Source organism: Pseudopipra pipra, chromosome 30, assembly GCF_036250125.1.
Source record: "Pseudopipra pipra isolate bDixPip1 chromosome 30, bDixPip1.hap1, whole genome shotgun sequence".
Classification (NCBI taxonomy): domain Eukaryota; kingdom Metazoa; phylum Chordata; class Aves; order Passeriformes; family Pipridae; genus Pseudopipra; species Pseudopipra pipra.
Genome location: NC_087578.1, coordinates 684,787 through 701,561, shown reverse-complemented (window position 1 = coordinate 701,561; position 16,775 = coordinate 684,787). Strand labels below are relative to the sequence as shown.

Here is a 16,775-nt window from a genome sequence, read left to right as displayed (position 1 = left end):
TGCCCCTCTGTGAGGGGAACTGCCCCTCTGCCCCTATTGCCCCCCAGTCCCTCCCATTACTCCCCATTAGTCCCCAGTGCCCCCATTGCCCACTATTGCCCCCCAGTGCCCCCCATTCCCCCCCGTCCCCCTCATTACCTCCCAGTGCCCCCCATTGCACCCAGAGCCCCCTGTCCCCCTATTGCCCTCCATTGCCCCCATAACCACCCCAGTGCCCCCCATAACTCCCCCACTGCCCCCAGTGCCCTCATTCCCTCTGATAACTCCCCATTATCCTCCATTCACCCCTTTGCCCCTCATTCCCCTCTTAACTCCCCCAGTGCCCCCAGTTCACCCATTCTCCCTCATACCCCCCCATTTTCCCCCAATTTCCCCCTTTACCCCCCCACCCCCGTGCGCCCCCTCTCTCATCCCTCCCAGCCGCAGGGCGGCGCTGTGCGGGGCGCGGCGGCCGCTCTGTCCCGCCCCGCGCGCGCGGTGCGTTTCCGGGTCGGGGCGGGTGTAAATCGGGCCGCGCCCGCCGCCCCCTCCCAGACCCGCGGCCGCCGCAGCCGGAGCAGCCGCGCCCGCGCCGCCGCCGCCGCCATCCCGCGCGCCCGCCCGCCGCGCTCCCTCCCCGCCTCCCCCCCCTCCCTCCCGCCCTCCCTCCTCCTCCTCCCGCTCCGCCCGGAGCGCCCTTCGCCCAACGCCGTTACCGGCGCCGACACAGGTAGGCCCGACCCCCCCCCCCTCCCCCCCCACCAACACCACCCCCCCTCACAACCGCCCCCCGCGCCCCCCCGGCCGCCATCCGGGTCCGACCAACCGCCCCACACCACACACCGCTCTCGGGCCGGGCCCTGGCGCGGCCCCCCCGCCGCCCCCCCTCCCTCCTCCCGCCGGCCGCGCCCTCACGGCGCCCGCGGCCTGCGCGGCCTGTGCGGCCTGTGCGGCCCGCGCGCCCCGCGCCGCCGGGGGGGCGGCGGCCCGAGAGGGTCGGGGGGGGTCCGGGGGAGCCTCTGTCGTCCCCCCCCCTCTCCCCACAACCCCCCCCGCCGCCACCCCCGCCGGAACCGGGCCCGGGGGGGTCCGGGGCGCCGCGTGCGTCACATGGCGCCGCCGCCCCCCGCCCGGGCCGGCTCGGGGGGGGGGGAAGGGAGATTTTTTTTTTTCTTTTTATTCCCGTTTTTTACGTTTTGTTGTTTTGGGGTTTTTTTTTCTTCAGTTTTGGTTTTTGGATTTTTTTGTTTGTTTTTCAGTTTTTGGGAGTTTATATTTTCCCGGCCGGGTCCGTTTGTTTTTTTTGTTTTTTGTTTTTTTTCCACCATCCCGCGCTGTTGTTCTCTCCCCCCACACACCTCCAGAGTGGAAAGGGGGGCCACCCTCCTCCTTGGGGCATCCGTGTTTCCTTCTCCCCGAGCCCCCCCGGGCCCTGCCCGGTGCGGAGCCGCGATCCCCGGCCGGGGGTCTGACCCCGAGCCCCCCGGTTCTGGGGGAGTTCCAGAGTCCCGGGGTCGGTACCCCCCAGCCCAGTCCGGGGGTTCCCCCGCCGGGCTCCGGGGCCAGTTCGAAGCCACCGGCCGGGACCCCCCCGCTTACCCGCCCCTCACTCCGGGGGCTCTATCGCGGCCCCGGGGGTCGCCCCGTAACCCCCGTTCCTGTCGCGGTCCCCCAGCCGGGCTCGGAGCCCAGGACCCCCGGCCTGGTCCCCCCCCCCGCCCAGGGCTGAGCTGGCTCAGGAGCCGCGTTCCCGCCTCAGGGACAAGCGCGTTTTGGAGCCACGTCCCAGCCCAAGAAACCGGGTCCCCCCCGTGCTGGTCCCAGTTCGGGACGGGGGTCCCGGGTGGGGTTGGATCCGGCGAGGGAGAGCTCGGGGAAGTTTTCCTGCGGAGGAGCCTCGCCGGGAGCCCGGACCGGGGCCGCTCGGCCCCTTTTGTCCCCGGGACCGGCCGGGGCTCGTGGGACGGGCGGAGACGGGACCGGGTGGGCTGGGAGCGGGAGAATTGGGGCCGGCTCTGCTTCCCAAGCCGGGCTGGCGGCGCCAGTTTGAATGTGGTGGGATGTCGGGCTGAGCTCATGGAGGCCGCGACTCCGGGCCGCGGCAAAACCCTCTGGTTTGCCAGCGAGGCAGCGCTGCCCCGGCCCGCGGGCGAACCCCCGGCCGTGGTTAAACTTTGATGGGGCAAAAGCGAGGGCTGAAATGGGAGTTTATTTACCGGATTCCCATTAAACGCCTGGCTGGGGCCGGTCGGGCTGTTTTGCAACCGCTGCCGACTCAGGTGGTTTGAAACCTGATCGTGCGCTCATGTGGCCTTATCTGGGTCCGAGGGAATCGCCTCGGAACCTGCTCCGGGAGGCCCCACGCGGGTGCAGGGCTCAGGGAAGTGGATGTGGTTTATTTTCTCCCCAATCCTGGGTTCTCAGAGGGTTAAACCTCCGGGAATGGGGCACTTGCCCCTGCTGGGCAGCTGCAGGAAGGCTTGGGGATTGGGGAAGGAGTGGGGCTCGCAGGGACAGGCAGGTTCCCCGGAGCTGTACGGCCCACTCAGGGGCCCCTCTTAGGTCCCCAGTGCCCCCTGGTTGTCCAGGAACTGTTTGTGTCCCCAGTCCCACCTGAGGGTCACCCTGAAGTTCTCAGTCCCTTCTCGGGGTCCCTTGTCCTCACAGGAAGCCCCTGTAAGAGGCAGAGGCTGAGCAAGACCCTTGTGGCCCCAGGAGCTGCTGGATCCTGGTGGGATCAGGCCAGTTCAGCCCTGGAAACGGGCAGGAGGAGCAGCCAAACCACCATGGATCAGCTCTTTGGGGAGGTGCATGGCCCGAAACTTCCGGGGGAGATTCGAGGGGAGAAGAAGCGCAGGGAGGTTGGAATGCTGCTGGAATGGGCTGGGGAGGGTTGGAAGAGCCTCTCAGCCCCAGCCCCTCACCCGGCCCCTCTCGCCCCCAGCGCCGCTCGCCCAAGGCCCAAGCGCTGCCACAGCCTGAGCCGACCCCACCATGGACACCGGAGTCATCGAAGGGGGTCTCAATGTCACACTCACCATCCGGCTACTCATGCACGGAAAGGTTCGTGTCCCCTCTGTCTCCAACCCTCACCTGGCACAGGGTGGGCTGGATGGTGGGGGGGGGATCTCCTGGAGCTGCTGCAGAGCCGGGAATGTGCTCCTGGCGCCCGGCCGGCTCCTGGGGCGCAGCAGCAGCACCGTAAAAGCACAGCCAGGGAGGAAAATAATAATGGGGGGCGGGGGAACGACCTGGAGGGAGCTCAGGTGGGAGCAGAGTGTCAGTGCACATCCCTGGGTATCTGGAGGGGACAGATCCCAAGTGCTCAGGAACTTGTTTGGGCTGTAAAAGGAGTGAGTTTAGACTGTAAAAGGAGCAAGTTTAGGCTGTAAAGGGAGCAAGTTTAGGCTTTGGGACTCCTGGAGTTTTTAAAACGCTGACTAATGGTGCTTTTGTTTCCATCCCAGGAGGTGGGAAGCATCATTGGGAAGGTAAGTGAGGAACCACCGCTCTCAGCTCTCATCCCGCCTTCCCCTTCTCTCCTCGTCCCCTCCCCTCCCCCACAGCCACGCTAACGCCTTTTTCCTTTCTCTCCTTCCTCACAGAAAGGGGAGTCCGTGAAGAAGATGCGTGAGGAGGTGAGTCCCGGGGCCGGGGAGGGGCTGCGGGGGATCCGGGGGCCGCGGCGGCGGCGCGGGGCCTTGCGAGGGCTCCGCAGGCAGCGCGGAGGCAGCGGCCGGAGCGGCGGCGCGGGGAATGCCGGGAGGTGTGGGCAGGCGCGGCAGGAAGCCGAGGAGGAGAAGATGGCTGCCCGAGCCGAGGGAGGGAGGAGGGAGGGAGGCAGGGAGGAGGGCTCGTCCCCAGCGGGGGATCCTGGGGAACTCCGGCTGCCCCGCGGTTGCCCCGGGGGGGTCGAGGGGGGCCCGGAGCGCTGAGGTGGCGTTTGCCTCCCGCAGAGCGGAGCTCGCATCAACATCTCGGAAGGGAACTGCCCCGAGCGTATCATCACCCTCGCGGGACCCACCAACGCCATCTTCAAAGCTTTTGCGATGATCATTGACAAACTGGAAGAGGTGTGTCTGCAGCACAAGCCCCCTCCTCACCGCAGTCACTGCCCCTGTTTGCCCCTTTCCCGGGGTAAATTGACCCCCATGTGCCAGGGGGTCTGCACCCAGGAGGGCTTTGTCCCTGCTGGGTTTGTCCTGCTGGGGCTGAGCAGCAGGATGGGCCATTTCCACATGGATGGCCGGTGTTTCCCTGTGGGGCCCCCGATCTTTGCCCGTCTGGGAGCTGGGTCAAGGTCCAGGCAGTGCCGGAGCCAGAGTCCTGCAGGGACTTCCCTGGGCACTGGTTAAACAGCTTTGGGCAGAGCTGGACCTGGAATCCCCCTGGCTCTGCTTGTCCTGCTGCCACTTCCCCTCTTACATGCCCCAGTGGGGACCAAAGTTTGTCGATCCCTCACCCCACCGAGGAGGGAGCCTGAGGTGTAGCTGTGCAGCACTGGAGGAGGAGCTGCATCATGCCCCTGGTCCCACTGAATCTGCAGCTTCTAGGGGGGATGTTGATCCTCGATAACCTGGATCCTGTCTGTGGGCATTAGAGCCTGCTCAGGGCTGCGATGTTGAGGAGGTTTCCATCCTGCTCTGCACTGGAGGCACTGGGAGATGGGAGTGCTTCTTGCCTGGTGTGGGGCAGAGCTCTGTAGCCCTCGCCTCGCCCGCATGGGTACAAATCCTGTTGCCCTTTGGATTTGGGACACTTCCCTGGGAGGAGCAGCCCTGTGCTGGCAGCTCTGTCCCCAAACCCCCCTGCTCTCGCCTAAAAGGCTGCAGAGCCCAGAGCTGTTTGTGCCACACGCCAAGAGCCGGAGTCCTCCAAGGGCTCCATGGCCGAGTGTGGCCCTGGGCAGCGGCCTTGGAACTGAAGCTTTGCTTTTAGTAGGTCAGTTGAGCCCTGGCCTTGTGCCTCCCCTCCCCCTGCCAGCACATGACCGCTGTAATCGGTGCAGGGATTGTTTTCCCGGAGCTCCTGCCTTGATCCCTGGTGCAGCGGGAGGCTCCGTGCTGACCTGGGAGCTGTGGAGTCTGAGCCCCCAACCCTTGTCCCCCCGCCAGCAGTGACACAGCCAGTTCTCACTCGGCTGAGGTGTGACCCATCCAGGGGCTGGGGGTGGTTAAACCCCTGTTTCCACTGAGACAACAGTGTGGCTGCTGCTTCCCCAACCGTTAAGGAATCCCTGGGAAATGGGACTGGGAGAGCCCCGAGGTCACCTTGGCTGGGGCTCCTGGTGCCAGCATCATCTCCCTGTCCCTGTGCTGGGCACGTCCCCGCCGCGTGCCGGTGCCGTTCCAGCGGGGATGCTGTGCCAGGCCAGGCCAACCCCTCTGAGCCCCTCCTCTTCCTCACAGGACATCAGCAGCTCCATGACCAACAGCACAGCTGCCAGCCGGCCCCCGGTCACCCTCCGACTTGTGGTCCCTGCCAGCCAGTGCGGGTCCCTCATTGGGAAGGGAGGCTGCAAGATCAAGGAGATCCGAGAGGTGCGTGGTGGCCACCCTGAGGGGGAGGTCCTTGGGGCTCTGGGTGCCCCCACATGGTACCACTTGACAGGGATGTGGCATTACTGGGATGTTTTGGAGCTCCCTGTATTTTTAGTGCTCAGGAAACTGAGACTCGAGGCAGACCCTTCCCTGCCCAGTGCTGTCCCCCACAGCTGGACGCCTGGGTTCTTGCTCCCCCCTCCTTCCCGTGGCTCCTGAGCGCCCCCTCCCCAGCCTTCTCCCAGTTTTTGGAGGGGGAGATGTGGTGCCAGGCCCACGCTGCCCTCGCCCATGCCATTTAGCACTGGGTGCTGCTGGATTAACTCTGCCCGGCTCTGCTGGCGTAGAGATGGGCTTGGCTTGGGTTACAGGGACAGGCTGAGCCCAGGTCCCCCTCTGCTGCCTCGGGCTCCCAGTGCCTGACTTGTATCCAGCTGGGATTAAAGGACTTTATTTTGGGGGGGAAAAGGAGGAGGGGGGAGCAGTTTTGGCTATGTATAACCATCCACGGGGTTCATCGCTGAGGTCACAGCCCTCCCTGGGGTCTGACCGGTTATTTTTAACCCTCGACTTGGCAGAGCACGGGGGCACAGGTCCAGGTGGCAGGGGACATGCTGCCCAACTCGACTGAGCGAGCCATCACCATTGCTGGGATCCCACAGTCCATCATCGAGTGCGTCAAACAGATCTGCGTCGTCATGCTTGAGGTAGGGCCCCTCCTCAGGCCTGTGCAGGGGATCCCGCTGCCCTTGGCAGCCATGTCTCCTCCCGGGGTGGAAACGCTGAGGGTGGAGAAGATGACTGCTGGGGGATAAAGGGATAGCTGGGGATTACAGCCTCATCCAGGTGAGGCTTGGAGCCGCTTAAAACCGGGGTCGAGCGGGGCCTCGAGAGCTGCTCACGGTGACCGGTCGTGCTGCCCAGCACGGTGACACTGAGCTGTCCCACTGCTCTGCTCCTGGGCCCTGTGCCTGGGATGGGGAAGAAATATCATTGCTGTGGGTTCCCCAGACAGCCAGTTGGGAAGCTGAAACAGAGCCCTGGGGTGCGGGGAGGGGGCTGTTGGTGCCAGCGGCCCTCGGTGTCTGACCTGCCCTCTCTGCCTGTCACCCAGTCTCCCCCGAAGGGTGTCACCATCCCGTACCGACCCAAGCCATCCAGCTCTCCTGTCATCTTTGCAGGCGGCCAGGTAAGGCCTCTCCTCTGCTCCTGGGGTGCGGGGTGGGGAGGGGGGCAGGGGGTGTCGTACCGAGCTGCCAGCGCGCCCCGGCCGCTCCGCGTGCCCGTCACCCACGCCGTGCCTCCGGCCCAGAGCGGCTCTGCTGGGCCTCAGCCTCCCAGAGCCAGCTCCAGCCATCCCTGCCGAGGGATGAGAGTGGGGAAAAGGGACGATTTGGGAGGAGGGGATGCTGGAAAACACTCCTGGAGTTAACCAGCCAAAAAAAAACATTGCCAGTGTGGTGGCAGCAGTGGGGATTTGAATGGGGCCGCGGCTCCAGCTGCCAAACCCAGGCTCTGCCCCTCTGCCTCGGGCTGGCTCCAGGGACATTGGTGTGACTTGCTGTGGGTGACTGGCCCGGAGGTTGGGGCTTCTCTGCTCTCCGTGACTGGCTCTTGGGGTGCAAAGGCTCAGCCTGTGCCGTGGGTAGGGTTGGGGTGTGCAAAGGCTTCGTCTCGCACGAGGGGAGGGTGTGTCAGATAGGAGTAGTGTCAGGTGACTGGGGTTTAGTCCCTCCTGCGCTGAGCTGAGCTGAGCTGGGGAGTCGCTCCCTGCCGTGAGCCAGGTTACAGGGGACAGGGCTCCCTTGGGATCCTGTCTGCTGTAAAGCCCCGAATCCCCCTGCCCTCTTTGGGGTGGGGGTGCTGGCTGGGAGGCCGGGCCCAGGAGCGGGTCACCCGCTCCCACCCTGCGGTTCCCAGGGCTGCCGTAAAGCTCGGAGAAACCACGGCGACTCGTGCAAACGCATCCGCTGCCTTCCTGCTGCCAGGGAGACCCCTCGGGGTGGGCTCCGGCCCGGGACCCGCGCAGGCAGGGCCTGGCCTTGTCGGTGGAGGCCTCCGTAGGCAGGGAAGGGGGTCAGGGAAAAGGGGTAGCTGCTGCCGGCCTCCCTGAGAGCCAGGCCTGACTCTGCTCTCCCCCCCCCACGCCAGGCCATGCTTGTTTTGGGGACGGACCTGCCGCCGTCCCCTTCCTCCCCACCCCTGCCCTCCCTGCCTCTTCCTCCCCCCCTTGAACCCGGTCAGCCCCCCCCGCCTCTCCGACAGCTTCTCCCGCCGCTCTGCCCCCCGGGGGAAGCGCCCTCCCCCTTGCCGGGGCCGTACGCGCGGACCCCCGGGGCGGGAGCCGGCCGCCTTCCCCGTTAGAGCAGTGAGGAGCAGGCTTCCCAAGGCTTCCCACGGCCACGCATCTCTTCCCTCCCCTTCCCCTTTTTCTCCCCCTTCCTTCTTTCCGCCCCCATCCCTGGCCCAGGGCCGCGGCCAAGCCCCGCAGCAGCCGCCCGGGCCCCCCCGCTCCTGGCGGCCGTTGGGCTCTGTCTTCGCAGCTCAGAGTCGTGCGTAGAGCAGGGCGAGCCCTCGATCAGCACTGAGCTAATGTGGATGTGAGTTTGGTGTTAGCGAAAGGTTTCGGATTGACAGCCCTGGAGACTGAAGTCCTCTAATTTATCCACAGGACAGGTACAGCAGCGGCAGTGCGAGCTACCCCCACACCGCCCCATCCATGTGCCTCAACTCTGACTTGGAGGGACCACCTCAGGAGGTGAGAGGGGAGTTCAGTCTCCACGGCCCGTTCAATCCTTGGCCTCTCTGAGACTGCCAACAAGGGTGGCATCCCCGTCCCCGTCCCCCAAAACCGACAACGGTGGCTTTTTGTGCTGTGGACTCCTGTCCACTGGGAACTGGACTCTGAGCCCACCAACCTCTCCTCACGCAGGCCACCCGGCAGCCACTGCATGGCAACGAACTTGGGCCAATTCCAGCCTGGGCTGCAGTTCTTCCGGTGACCTGGAAGTGAGGCTGTGTACCCCCCTCTCCCCTTCCTCTCCCACCCACCCCCACCTGCCCGGCCCCCCCAGACCTCCCCAAACCTTAGCCAGCCAGGCCCCAGCCAGTGACTCGCCCTTTCTGGGTAGCTTCAGGAGGCATCTGAAGTCTGTGGCTGTCCCTTAACCTCGAGTTAACTCGGAGTTGTGGCAGGTCAGGCCCTCGCCTCGTTCCCCTCCGAGCGCTGGGCCGTGTCGAGCAGCGGTAGCCAGCGCCAGCACTGACCTGTAGCTTGCCCGGCGACGTTGTCCTAGGCGTGCGGAGTGACGAGAGGACTCGGAACGGGGCAACTTTTTTTTTGGGGTGGGGGGAGGCGGGGGAGCTGCTGGGCCGGGGCAGAGAGGGGCCGGGAGCAGCAGCAGGGCCGGCGGGGCGTTGGATCCTCCCTGCCTGCGCGGGGGCGCAGGGATAGCAGCATTGTCGGACTCACCACACCATAACATCTTCATCAAGATCCCAGCCGTTCTCTTGTTGGTTTTTTATTTTTGGTTTTTTGGTTTGGTTTTTTTTTTTTGGTTGGTTTTTTTTTTTTGTCTGCCACCTTTTTTTTTTTTTTTTTTTTTTAAATTTTTTTGGTTGTTTTTTTGGGGGGGGACGGCACCGATTCTGCCCCTCCCCGTACCCGCCACGTCAGGCCAATTCGAGTAACCGCCAGCCTAGAAACTGCTTGTGACAGCATTTATCCGTCCCCTGCCTCTCCTGCCCCACTTCCCTCGCCCCGGAGAACTCTCCACCTTGGCTCTCTGACTTCCTGGCTAGTTGAAATCTGTCTGTCCCTGGGTGGCTGTCCGATGGTTGTTAATAGGACTGTTTTCCTCCTTTTGTAGGCCTATACCATTCAAGGACAGTATGCCATTCCACAGCCAGATGTAAGTTTTTATTTACAACTTCTTGTCTTGAAATCCACCCTTTTCCTCCCCTCCTTCCAAAATTTTCTCCGTGCTTTCTCCACTCGAGCTGCTCAGCTTGGGCTGAATGCTCGATCTGATCCGAGCCCCCCCCAAAAAAAACTCGCCCCCCTCAGTTGGCCTTCCTGCAGCCAGCTTCACCCAGCCTCAGAGCTCTCCCTGGATCCTCCCCCCACCTCCTCTCTGACACTTCCCTGCTCCTGTTATATTTTTTTTCCAAACCCACCTCTCCCTGGCTTGGCATTTCACACCAGCTCCGGCTTTTCCCTTGCCCCCACCCCCTTGCTCCTCCTCCCTGAATTCGGCACGAGAACACCCCCCCCAGCACACGGTGGCTCTGTCACGGTGGCTCTCCCGGGGCAGGGGACAGCTGGCCCAACGAGTGGGCGCAGGTGGCAGTCGGGGAGGGGGTTGGATCCGGCCCATCCCAGGCTGCTGCCAGCCTGGCGGGTCCGTTCGGGAGAGGAGGGACCATCCCGGCAGCGGCCACCTCTCCCGGTGCTGTCGGACACCTCCATCCTCTGGCACCCATCCTCATCCCGTAGGGGCTGGTCTCTGCTCCTGGCACCTTAGAGCAGTGAGGGGGGGTCTGACGCGCCAGGCCAGGGGGGAGAGGGGCTAGGAGGAAACTGGGCTGGAAGAGCTGCTCCTTTGGCGGAGCCGAGCCGCGCTCTGTCCCCGTTCCCTGCCGCTCCCCCGCAGTGCTGCGAGCACCTGCTCCCTCCCGCTCCTCTCTGCTTCTCTTCCTGAGCTCCTCCAGACCTCGCTGCACCGAGGGGTGGGCACAGCCCCCAGCCCACCTTGGCCTCCGTGCGGAGAGGGCCGGGCCGCGTGCGGAGGGGCCGGGGCGGCGGGGCTCGTGTCCGCGCGGGCGCGCATGCGGGGTGAGTCCTGGCCCCCCCTGGCCTCGGGAAATGGCTAACGCCAGCCTTTTCTCTTTTCTCTCTCTTTTCCCTCCTCTAGCTGACCAAGCTGCACCAGTTGGCAATGCAACAGTCACACTTTCCAATGTCTCATGGCAACACTGGATTCAGTGGTATGGAAACTCCTTCTCTCCGTGTGCGCTAGCGCGGGCCGGAGCCCAGCCCGGGCTGCCCCCGGCTCCTCCGTGGGGCCGCGCTCGCGCTCAAAAACCTAAACCCAAACGTTCCCCCGAGCTGGGCCCGGCCAGGTAACGATTGTTGTGATGTCTCTGGGGGCTGCAGGGGTAGGGACGAGCCGAGCCCGGCACAGGCAGGGCCTCCATCCGTGCTGCTTCCCTCCCTCATCCCCCCTGTACTCTGCCAACGCACTGGGAGACCCCCGGCCTGCAGCACCCGCTCTCTCCCCTCCGGCTACTCCAGGCCTGAGCAGGCAACTGCTGAGTTGTACCAAATTTGCTTTAGATTTGCTAAGATGGCTAAAAAACCCAAGAAAGTGGAAAAAAAAAAATACCCGTTTGGGGCTCTAAACTTGAGACAGCCAAACTCATTGTGACTTGTATCTTAACAGGCATTGACTCCAGCTCTCCAGAGGTGAAAGGCTATTGGGGTAATGATCCAAACACACAATCTGTAGTTACTCTGTTGTGTATTGATGCTGCCTGGGGTCTCGTTCTCCCTGATAGATGCTGCCCACCTTTGTGCCCAGAACAGGGGGGAAAGAGGGTTGAGGGGAGCCCTAGAAGGGCTGGAGTTGCAGCCTGACTCAGCTGTCCATGCCCTGGAGCTCAGCTGGATAGTGGAGAGCAGCAGGATTGGGCAGAAGCTCAGCTGTCCCAGTGAGCTGTGGGTCCTGAGCTTCCCACCCCCCCAAAAAAAAAAAACCCACACTGAGAGGAGCAACCCCCAGCCAAGGAGGTGCTGGAGCTGTCAGGAGCCGGAGGTGTGTGGGGACAGCACAATGTCACCTGCTGTGTCCCCAGAGCGCTGTCTGCCCCTCACCCAGAGCCTCAGGGTGAGGTCTAGAGGCTCCCACCGCTCCCTCTAGCAGGGAGCGAGCTGGGAATGGGGGGAAAGTGAGAAAACATGGAAAAAATGCACCTGGCACACACGCTTGGCCCCATGCGAGGCATGAGTGGCCTTGCAGCACTGGCTGGCGTAGCACTGCCCTGCTGGGCTGCAGCGAGGAGGAGGAGGAGGAAGGAGGGGTGATGTAGCCCTTGGAGGTTGGTACTGGAGTGGGAGCAGAGCTGAGTGCCCGGCTGGAGCCCCCCAGTGCCAGCACCCTGCTCCTGGATGGAGGACCCTGCGGCGACACACGGGGAGGGGACAAGGAGGGGAGAAATCGGGGGGTGAGTGAGGAGCAGGGGGGAAGCAAGGAGTGGGTGGGGAGCAACGGGGGGTTGGAGTGACCTCCCAGCCTGCTCTGCCCTCCCCAGCCTGCTCGGAGGCCTCCCAGGCAGCCTGAAGCTGGCAGCACTTGGGGTGCTGCACCCCCAGTCTGTCACCCCCCTCACCTGCCCCCCCCTCTCTGTCTCTGAGCAGGTTTGGATGCCTCTGCTCAAACCACCTCCCATGAACTCACCATTCCAAACGATGTGAGTATCCCAGGGGCGTCGGGGGGTGGAGGCATCATGGGCAGACAGCTGCCCCTTGGCCCTGGGGGTCCTCAGGATCTGCCCCTCTTAACAAAAGGGGTGTGGGGGGCCCGTTCTCAGCTTTAAAGCTGCATCAGGCTCGTGGCTGCACTCCAAAGTGCCACCTTGGGCCACTCTGGCTGTCACCACATTCCTTATCCCCCTTCCAGTGAGCTTGAAGGCAGAAAACCCCTTTTTCAGCCTCTTAAACTCCCTCTTCCAACTCCTCAGCCTCGTCCTGCCCCCCCCCCCCCCACCAAGTAATCATCCAATCATGAGATTGTTAAGGTTGGAAAAGGCCTCTCAGGCCACCAAGTCCAACTGTTCCCCCAGCACCATCAAGGCCACCACTGAACTGTGTCCCCAAGGGCCACATCCACGTGATTTGGGACACCTCCAGGGACAGTGACCCCCCCACACTGGGGCAGGGGCTGCACGATTCCCACGAAGGAATTTTCCCTAGTACCCAACCCTAGGGAAAGATGCCAGGCAGGGGGGTGAGGAGGATGAGGGTTAATTAATTAATTAATTAACTAACACTGCTGCTGCCTCCCCTCAGCTGATTGGCTGCATCATCGGGCGTCAGGGCGCCAAGATCAACGAGATCCGCCAGATGTCCGGGGCGCAGATCAAGATTGCCAACCCCGTGGAAGGCTCTACTGACCGGCAGGTGACCATAACTGGATCTGCAGCGAGCATCAGCCTGGCCCAGTATCTAATTAATGTCAGGTGAGTCCCCGCTGACGAGGTTCCGGGGCTTCCCAGGCTCCCCTCCCTGTGCCCCGCATGAGGGGAAGGGGTTTTCTCCCTCCCACCCCGTGTTTTCCCCTGTTTCCTTTCCCCCTTCCCTGTGCCTGCTGCCCCAGTTTCCCCACTGCGATCGCCTCCGGGGCTGTGAGACTCTGCAGGGTGATGGATTTGGCTGGGAAAGCTCCGGCCGTGGGGCTGGGGGGAGTCTGTGGCTGCAGAAGGAGCCTCTTGGTGGTCTCTGCTGTTCCACTGCGGTGCTGAGGGGTGACAGGAGGGGCTCCCTGGCCCTGCTCCTGGGGATCCCGAGCATCCCAGGGGGATGCTGTCATCCCAGAGAGTGGCTGGTGCTGCTGGCAGGGCCTGGCTCTGCTCTGGTGCCGTGGGTAGCAGTGGCAGGGCCTGGTCTCAGGCCACCCATGTCCCTGTGTCCCGTGTTCCCTGCCCTGAGCTAGGAGTTGCACTCTCCCTCCCCCAACTCCACATGCCCCAGAGGGGCTGGGGGTCCCTGGGGCCGTGTCCCTGCTCCATGGCAGAGCAGGAGCTGCCAGTGATTGTCTCTGGTTTTTGTCTCATTCCCTTCACGGTGCCCAGGGTGTGACCTCATGGCTGAGCCAGGCTCATTCCGGGGGTGGGCATGGGGGGTCCCATATGTGGCTCAGCCAGGCCTGGCAGTGCCACTCCCTTCCCCTCTCCTCCCTCCTCCCCTCCCTGCCCTCCCTCCCCCTCCTCCAGCTCGGCTCCTGCGCCGTTTTTCGCTGTTTGTCCTGTGCTTTTTTTTTTTTTTTTTTATTTCGCATTTTGTGCCGTTCCTTCCCTCCCACCCACCCGTGTTTTGTTTTGTTTCTTTTTTATTTTTTTTTGTTTGTTTTTTTTGTTCCTTTTCTCCTCTGTTACAGTTTAGAAAGCGCTAAACCCTCCTCCCAGGCAGCCTCCGTCACGATCCCTGACCACCTCAGCATCAACCTCTCTCAACCCTCCACCCCTTCTTCTTCTTCCTCCTCTACCACCACCCCCTCGCTCGCCACCGCGGGGGCCTCCGACGCACCCTCCAGCCTCCCCAACCCTCTTCCGACCGCCCCTTGTGTCTCCAGTCTGCTTGGCATGAAACCTGTCCCTCTCCTGGCGCTAAATGTCGTGTCTGCGGCCAAAGGGGCCGCGGCGCCCGCCGTGCCCTGTGTCACTAACAAACTGAAAGCGGAGAAGCAGAGGTTTTCCCCTTACTGAGGCTGCTCGGGGGACCCACACAGGGGTGGCAGCACCGGGACCCTGTAGAGGAGACTTGGAACAGCAATTTTCTCTATTATCCTCTTTATTTTTTTTCAATTTTATTTTTTTCTCTTTTTTTAAATTTTTTTCTCTTTTTTATTTTTTCTCTTTTTTTTTTTTTTTTTTTTTTTTTTTTTTAAATTTTCCTCCATTTTACTCCAAAATCTGAGCTTGTGCTGCTCCTCGAGCAGAGTTTTCTTGCCGGCCGAGAGAGACTGTGTCCCCTTGTCCTGTGATCGGTCGATTCCTTCTCTGCCTGCCTGTAGCTGTTGCTTGTTACTTTTCATTTCTCCTCTCCTTTTTTTTTTTTCCATTTTTTTGAGTAGCTTGGTTGCAGTTGTGGGTCGGGAGGGGTGGGAGGGCGGAGGGAGGGAGGGGGAATACATGATTTTGGGGGGGTTGGAATTGCATCCCCGGGGCCTCACCTGTCCTCTCTTAACTGTCTGTACCTGTAATAAAGTTGCCACGGTGAGAACCTGCTCTGGTAGATCTGTGCCGAAGCGGGGGGCCAGCCCCGGGGGGGTCCCCTTGTTATTGACCCCTCTGCCACCCAGATTGGGGTGTGTGTCCCCCCTCCCTCCTTAAATTGCAGGGAGGGAGAAGCTTTGAGCCACCTCGGAGGTGTGGCAGCTGTGCTGGGGTTGGGTTTGAGGGGCTCAGAGATGCCCTTGCAATGTCTGTGTGTCCCCTGCCTTGCCCCCCCCCCTCCCCCTGCCTGAGGGGTTCCTGCTGGGGGTTCACCCCCCACTCCTATCACACTCTCCCTTCCCTGCTGCCTCATTCCTGCCCCTTGGGGTCCCCCTTCCCCTGAGTTCCCCCTCGCCTCCAAAAGCTTGGAGCAGAGCCAGCCATGTTCAGCCTGGACCCTCCCTCCCTCCCCACCAGCCCCCTGGGAGCCCCTCAGGTGCCTTTTGGGGGGAGGCAGTGCCCTGCACCCCCCTCCTCCCCTCCCTTTCCTCGCTGCTTGTGCATAAACCACCTCCCTCTGCACCCCAAAACCCCCTCCCCTCCCTCCTGAGGGGGTTCCCTCTCCAAGTGCTCCCCACGGGGCTGCCTTCCTCCCTACCTGCCTCCTCCTCGGGGGTCCCCTCTGATGACCTTTCCTCATTCAAGGATCCCCTCTGATGTCCTTTCCTCATTCAAGGATCCCCTCTGATGCCCCTTTCTCATTCAAGGATCCCCTTTGATGCCCTTTCCTCATGTCAAGGATCCCCTTTGGTGCCCTTTCCTTGCTGAGGGGCCCCTCCCCACCCTTTCCTCACTGGGGAGTCCCTCTGAAGCCTTTTCCTTGTTGCAGGGGGTCCCCTAATCCCTTTCCTCATTGGGGTGGGTCCCTCTGACACCCTTTCCTTGTCAGGAGGGGCCCCTCTGACACCCCTTCCACATTAGGGGGGGGTCCCTGAGATGCCCTTTCCTCGTTGCAGGGATCCCCTTTGCCCTTTTCTCACTGGGGGGGTCCCTCTGACACCCTTCCCTCATTGCAGGTGTCCCTCTGATGCCCCTTCTTCATTTGGGGGGGGGGGAGCCCTTCCTCACTTGGGACTCCCTCTGATGCCCTTTTCTCATTGCAGGGGTCCCTCTAAAGCCTTTTTCTCCTCAGTGGGGGGCCCTTCTGACCCCCTTTCTTCCTTTGGGGGGGTCCCTCTGACGCCCTTTTCTCGTTGCAGGCTCTCCTCGGAGACCGGGGGCATGGGCAGCAGTTAGGGGGGCCCCGGACCCCCCCAGCCTCGCCATCCATCTGCGGCCCCTTTAGCACCGACCCAGGTTTTAACTAGTTTGTACATTTTCGGTTCCTCCAGCCTCGCGCCACTCACCAGGTTCAGTTTGTTTCATTTTTGTTCTGGTTTTTGTTTTTGGGGTTTTTTTTCGGGTTTTTTTGAATTAAAAGATAAAAGCATTTTAATTCCTTTCGTTCAGCTCTCTTAAAAAAAAAAACAAACTGCTGAACCCCAAATCTTAGTTTTATAAAGCTTCTCTCTCCTCTCCCCTCCCTTTCCCCGCACCTCCCTCCCTTTCTCCCCCCCCCCCCCTCCTTTTTTCGGCTCATGAAGTTTCTGTTTTTGTCATAAAATGTTAAGAGTGGAAATAAAAAAAAAGGCAAAAAAAACCCAAACCCACAAAAAAGAAAAAAACACACAAAAAAAAAAAACATTTCAGTTTAGTTCTGTAACGTCAGGAAATTTTTCAAAAAAAAACTGAATAAAAAGATGGACTGGAGCTTTTCCTTGTGAATAGAACCTGCAGGATATTTTGGTTAATGGATCTGCCTGTCTCCGTCTTTATTTGAACCCCCTTGGCTCTTCCCAGTGCTCCCAGTACAGCCCCCTTTGGGTTCCCCCAGGAGAGAGAGAAACCAGCCTGGTTGGTATTTGGGATCCTTCCAGAGTGTGGGGTTAAACAGCTCCCAGTATGGCCCAGCTTGGGGATCCCTCTGCAGTGGGATAAACTGGCCCACTGCTCCCACTTATGGCCCACTTGGGTTTTGGGGTCTCACTGGACTGACATAAACCGGTCCTGGGGTGGGAACTTTGATCCTCTGGATGCGTTTTGGGGGTGTCTCTCCTCTCCCAGTTCCCTGCTAACTGGTCTTTAATGGAAACCAGTGTCCCAGTTGGTTCTGTTCACTCTTTCCTTTCCCCCCCTCCTTCCCCCCAAAATCCCATGGGTGACAATCCTCCCCTCTTCCCTGAGTGTCTGCCACCGCCCAGTGTTCCCAGTGTCACCAGTAAAGAA

The 16,775-nt window shown here is 61.8% G+C and overlaps 1 protein-coding gene across 16 annotated transcripts; it reads left to right on the top strand.

Annotated features, from left to right (window-relative positions):
* Positions 1-527: 527 nt before the first annotated feature.
* Positions 528-16,304, top strand: PCBP2 (poly(rC) binding protein 2). Of its 16 annotated transcripts, none has more exons than XM_064638736.1 (16): positions 528-709; positions 2,924-3,042; positions 3,447-3,470; positions 3,585-3,617; positions 3,936-4,052; positions 5,388-5,519; positions 6,098-6,226; positions 6,634-6,708; positions 8,191-8,277; positions 8,452-8,517; positions 9,389-9,430; positions 10,433-10,505; positions 10,961-10,999; positions 11,935-11,987; positions 12,586-12,755; positions 13,673-14,517. In XM_064638736.1, the coding sequence occupies exons 2-16, from the start codon at positions 2,974-2,976 to the stop codon at positions 13,998-14,000; spliced, it is 1,437 nt and encodes a 478-aa protein (XP_064494806.1). In that variant the 5' UTR covers positions 528-709; positions 2,924-2,973; the 3' UTR covers positions 14,001-14,517. The 16 variants fall into 16 exon arrangements, with proteins under 16 accessions (XP_064494806.1, XP_064494812.1, XP_064494814.1 ...); XM_064638746.1 differs by lacking the exon at positions 13,673-14,517 and adding an exon at positions 15,710-16,304 and having other exon boundaries at positions 531-709; XM_064638738.1 differs by lacking the exon at positions 8,452-8,517 and having other exon boundaries at positions 529-709.
* Positions 16,305-16,775: the final 471 nt, after the last annotated feature.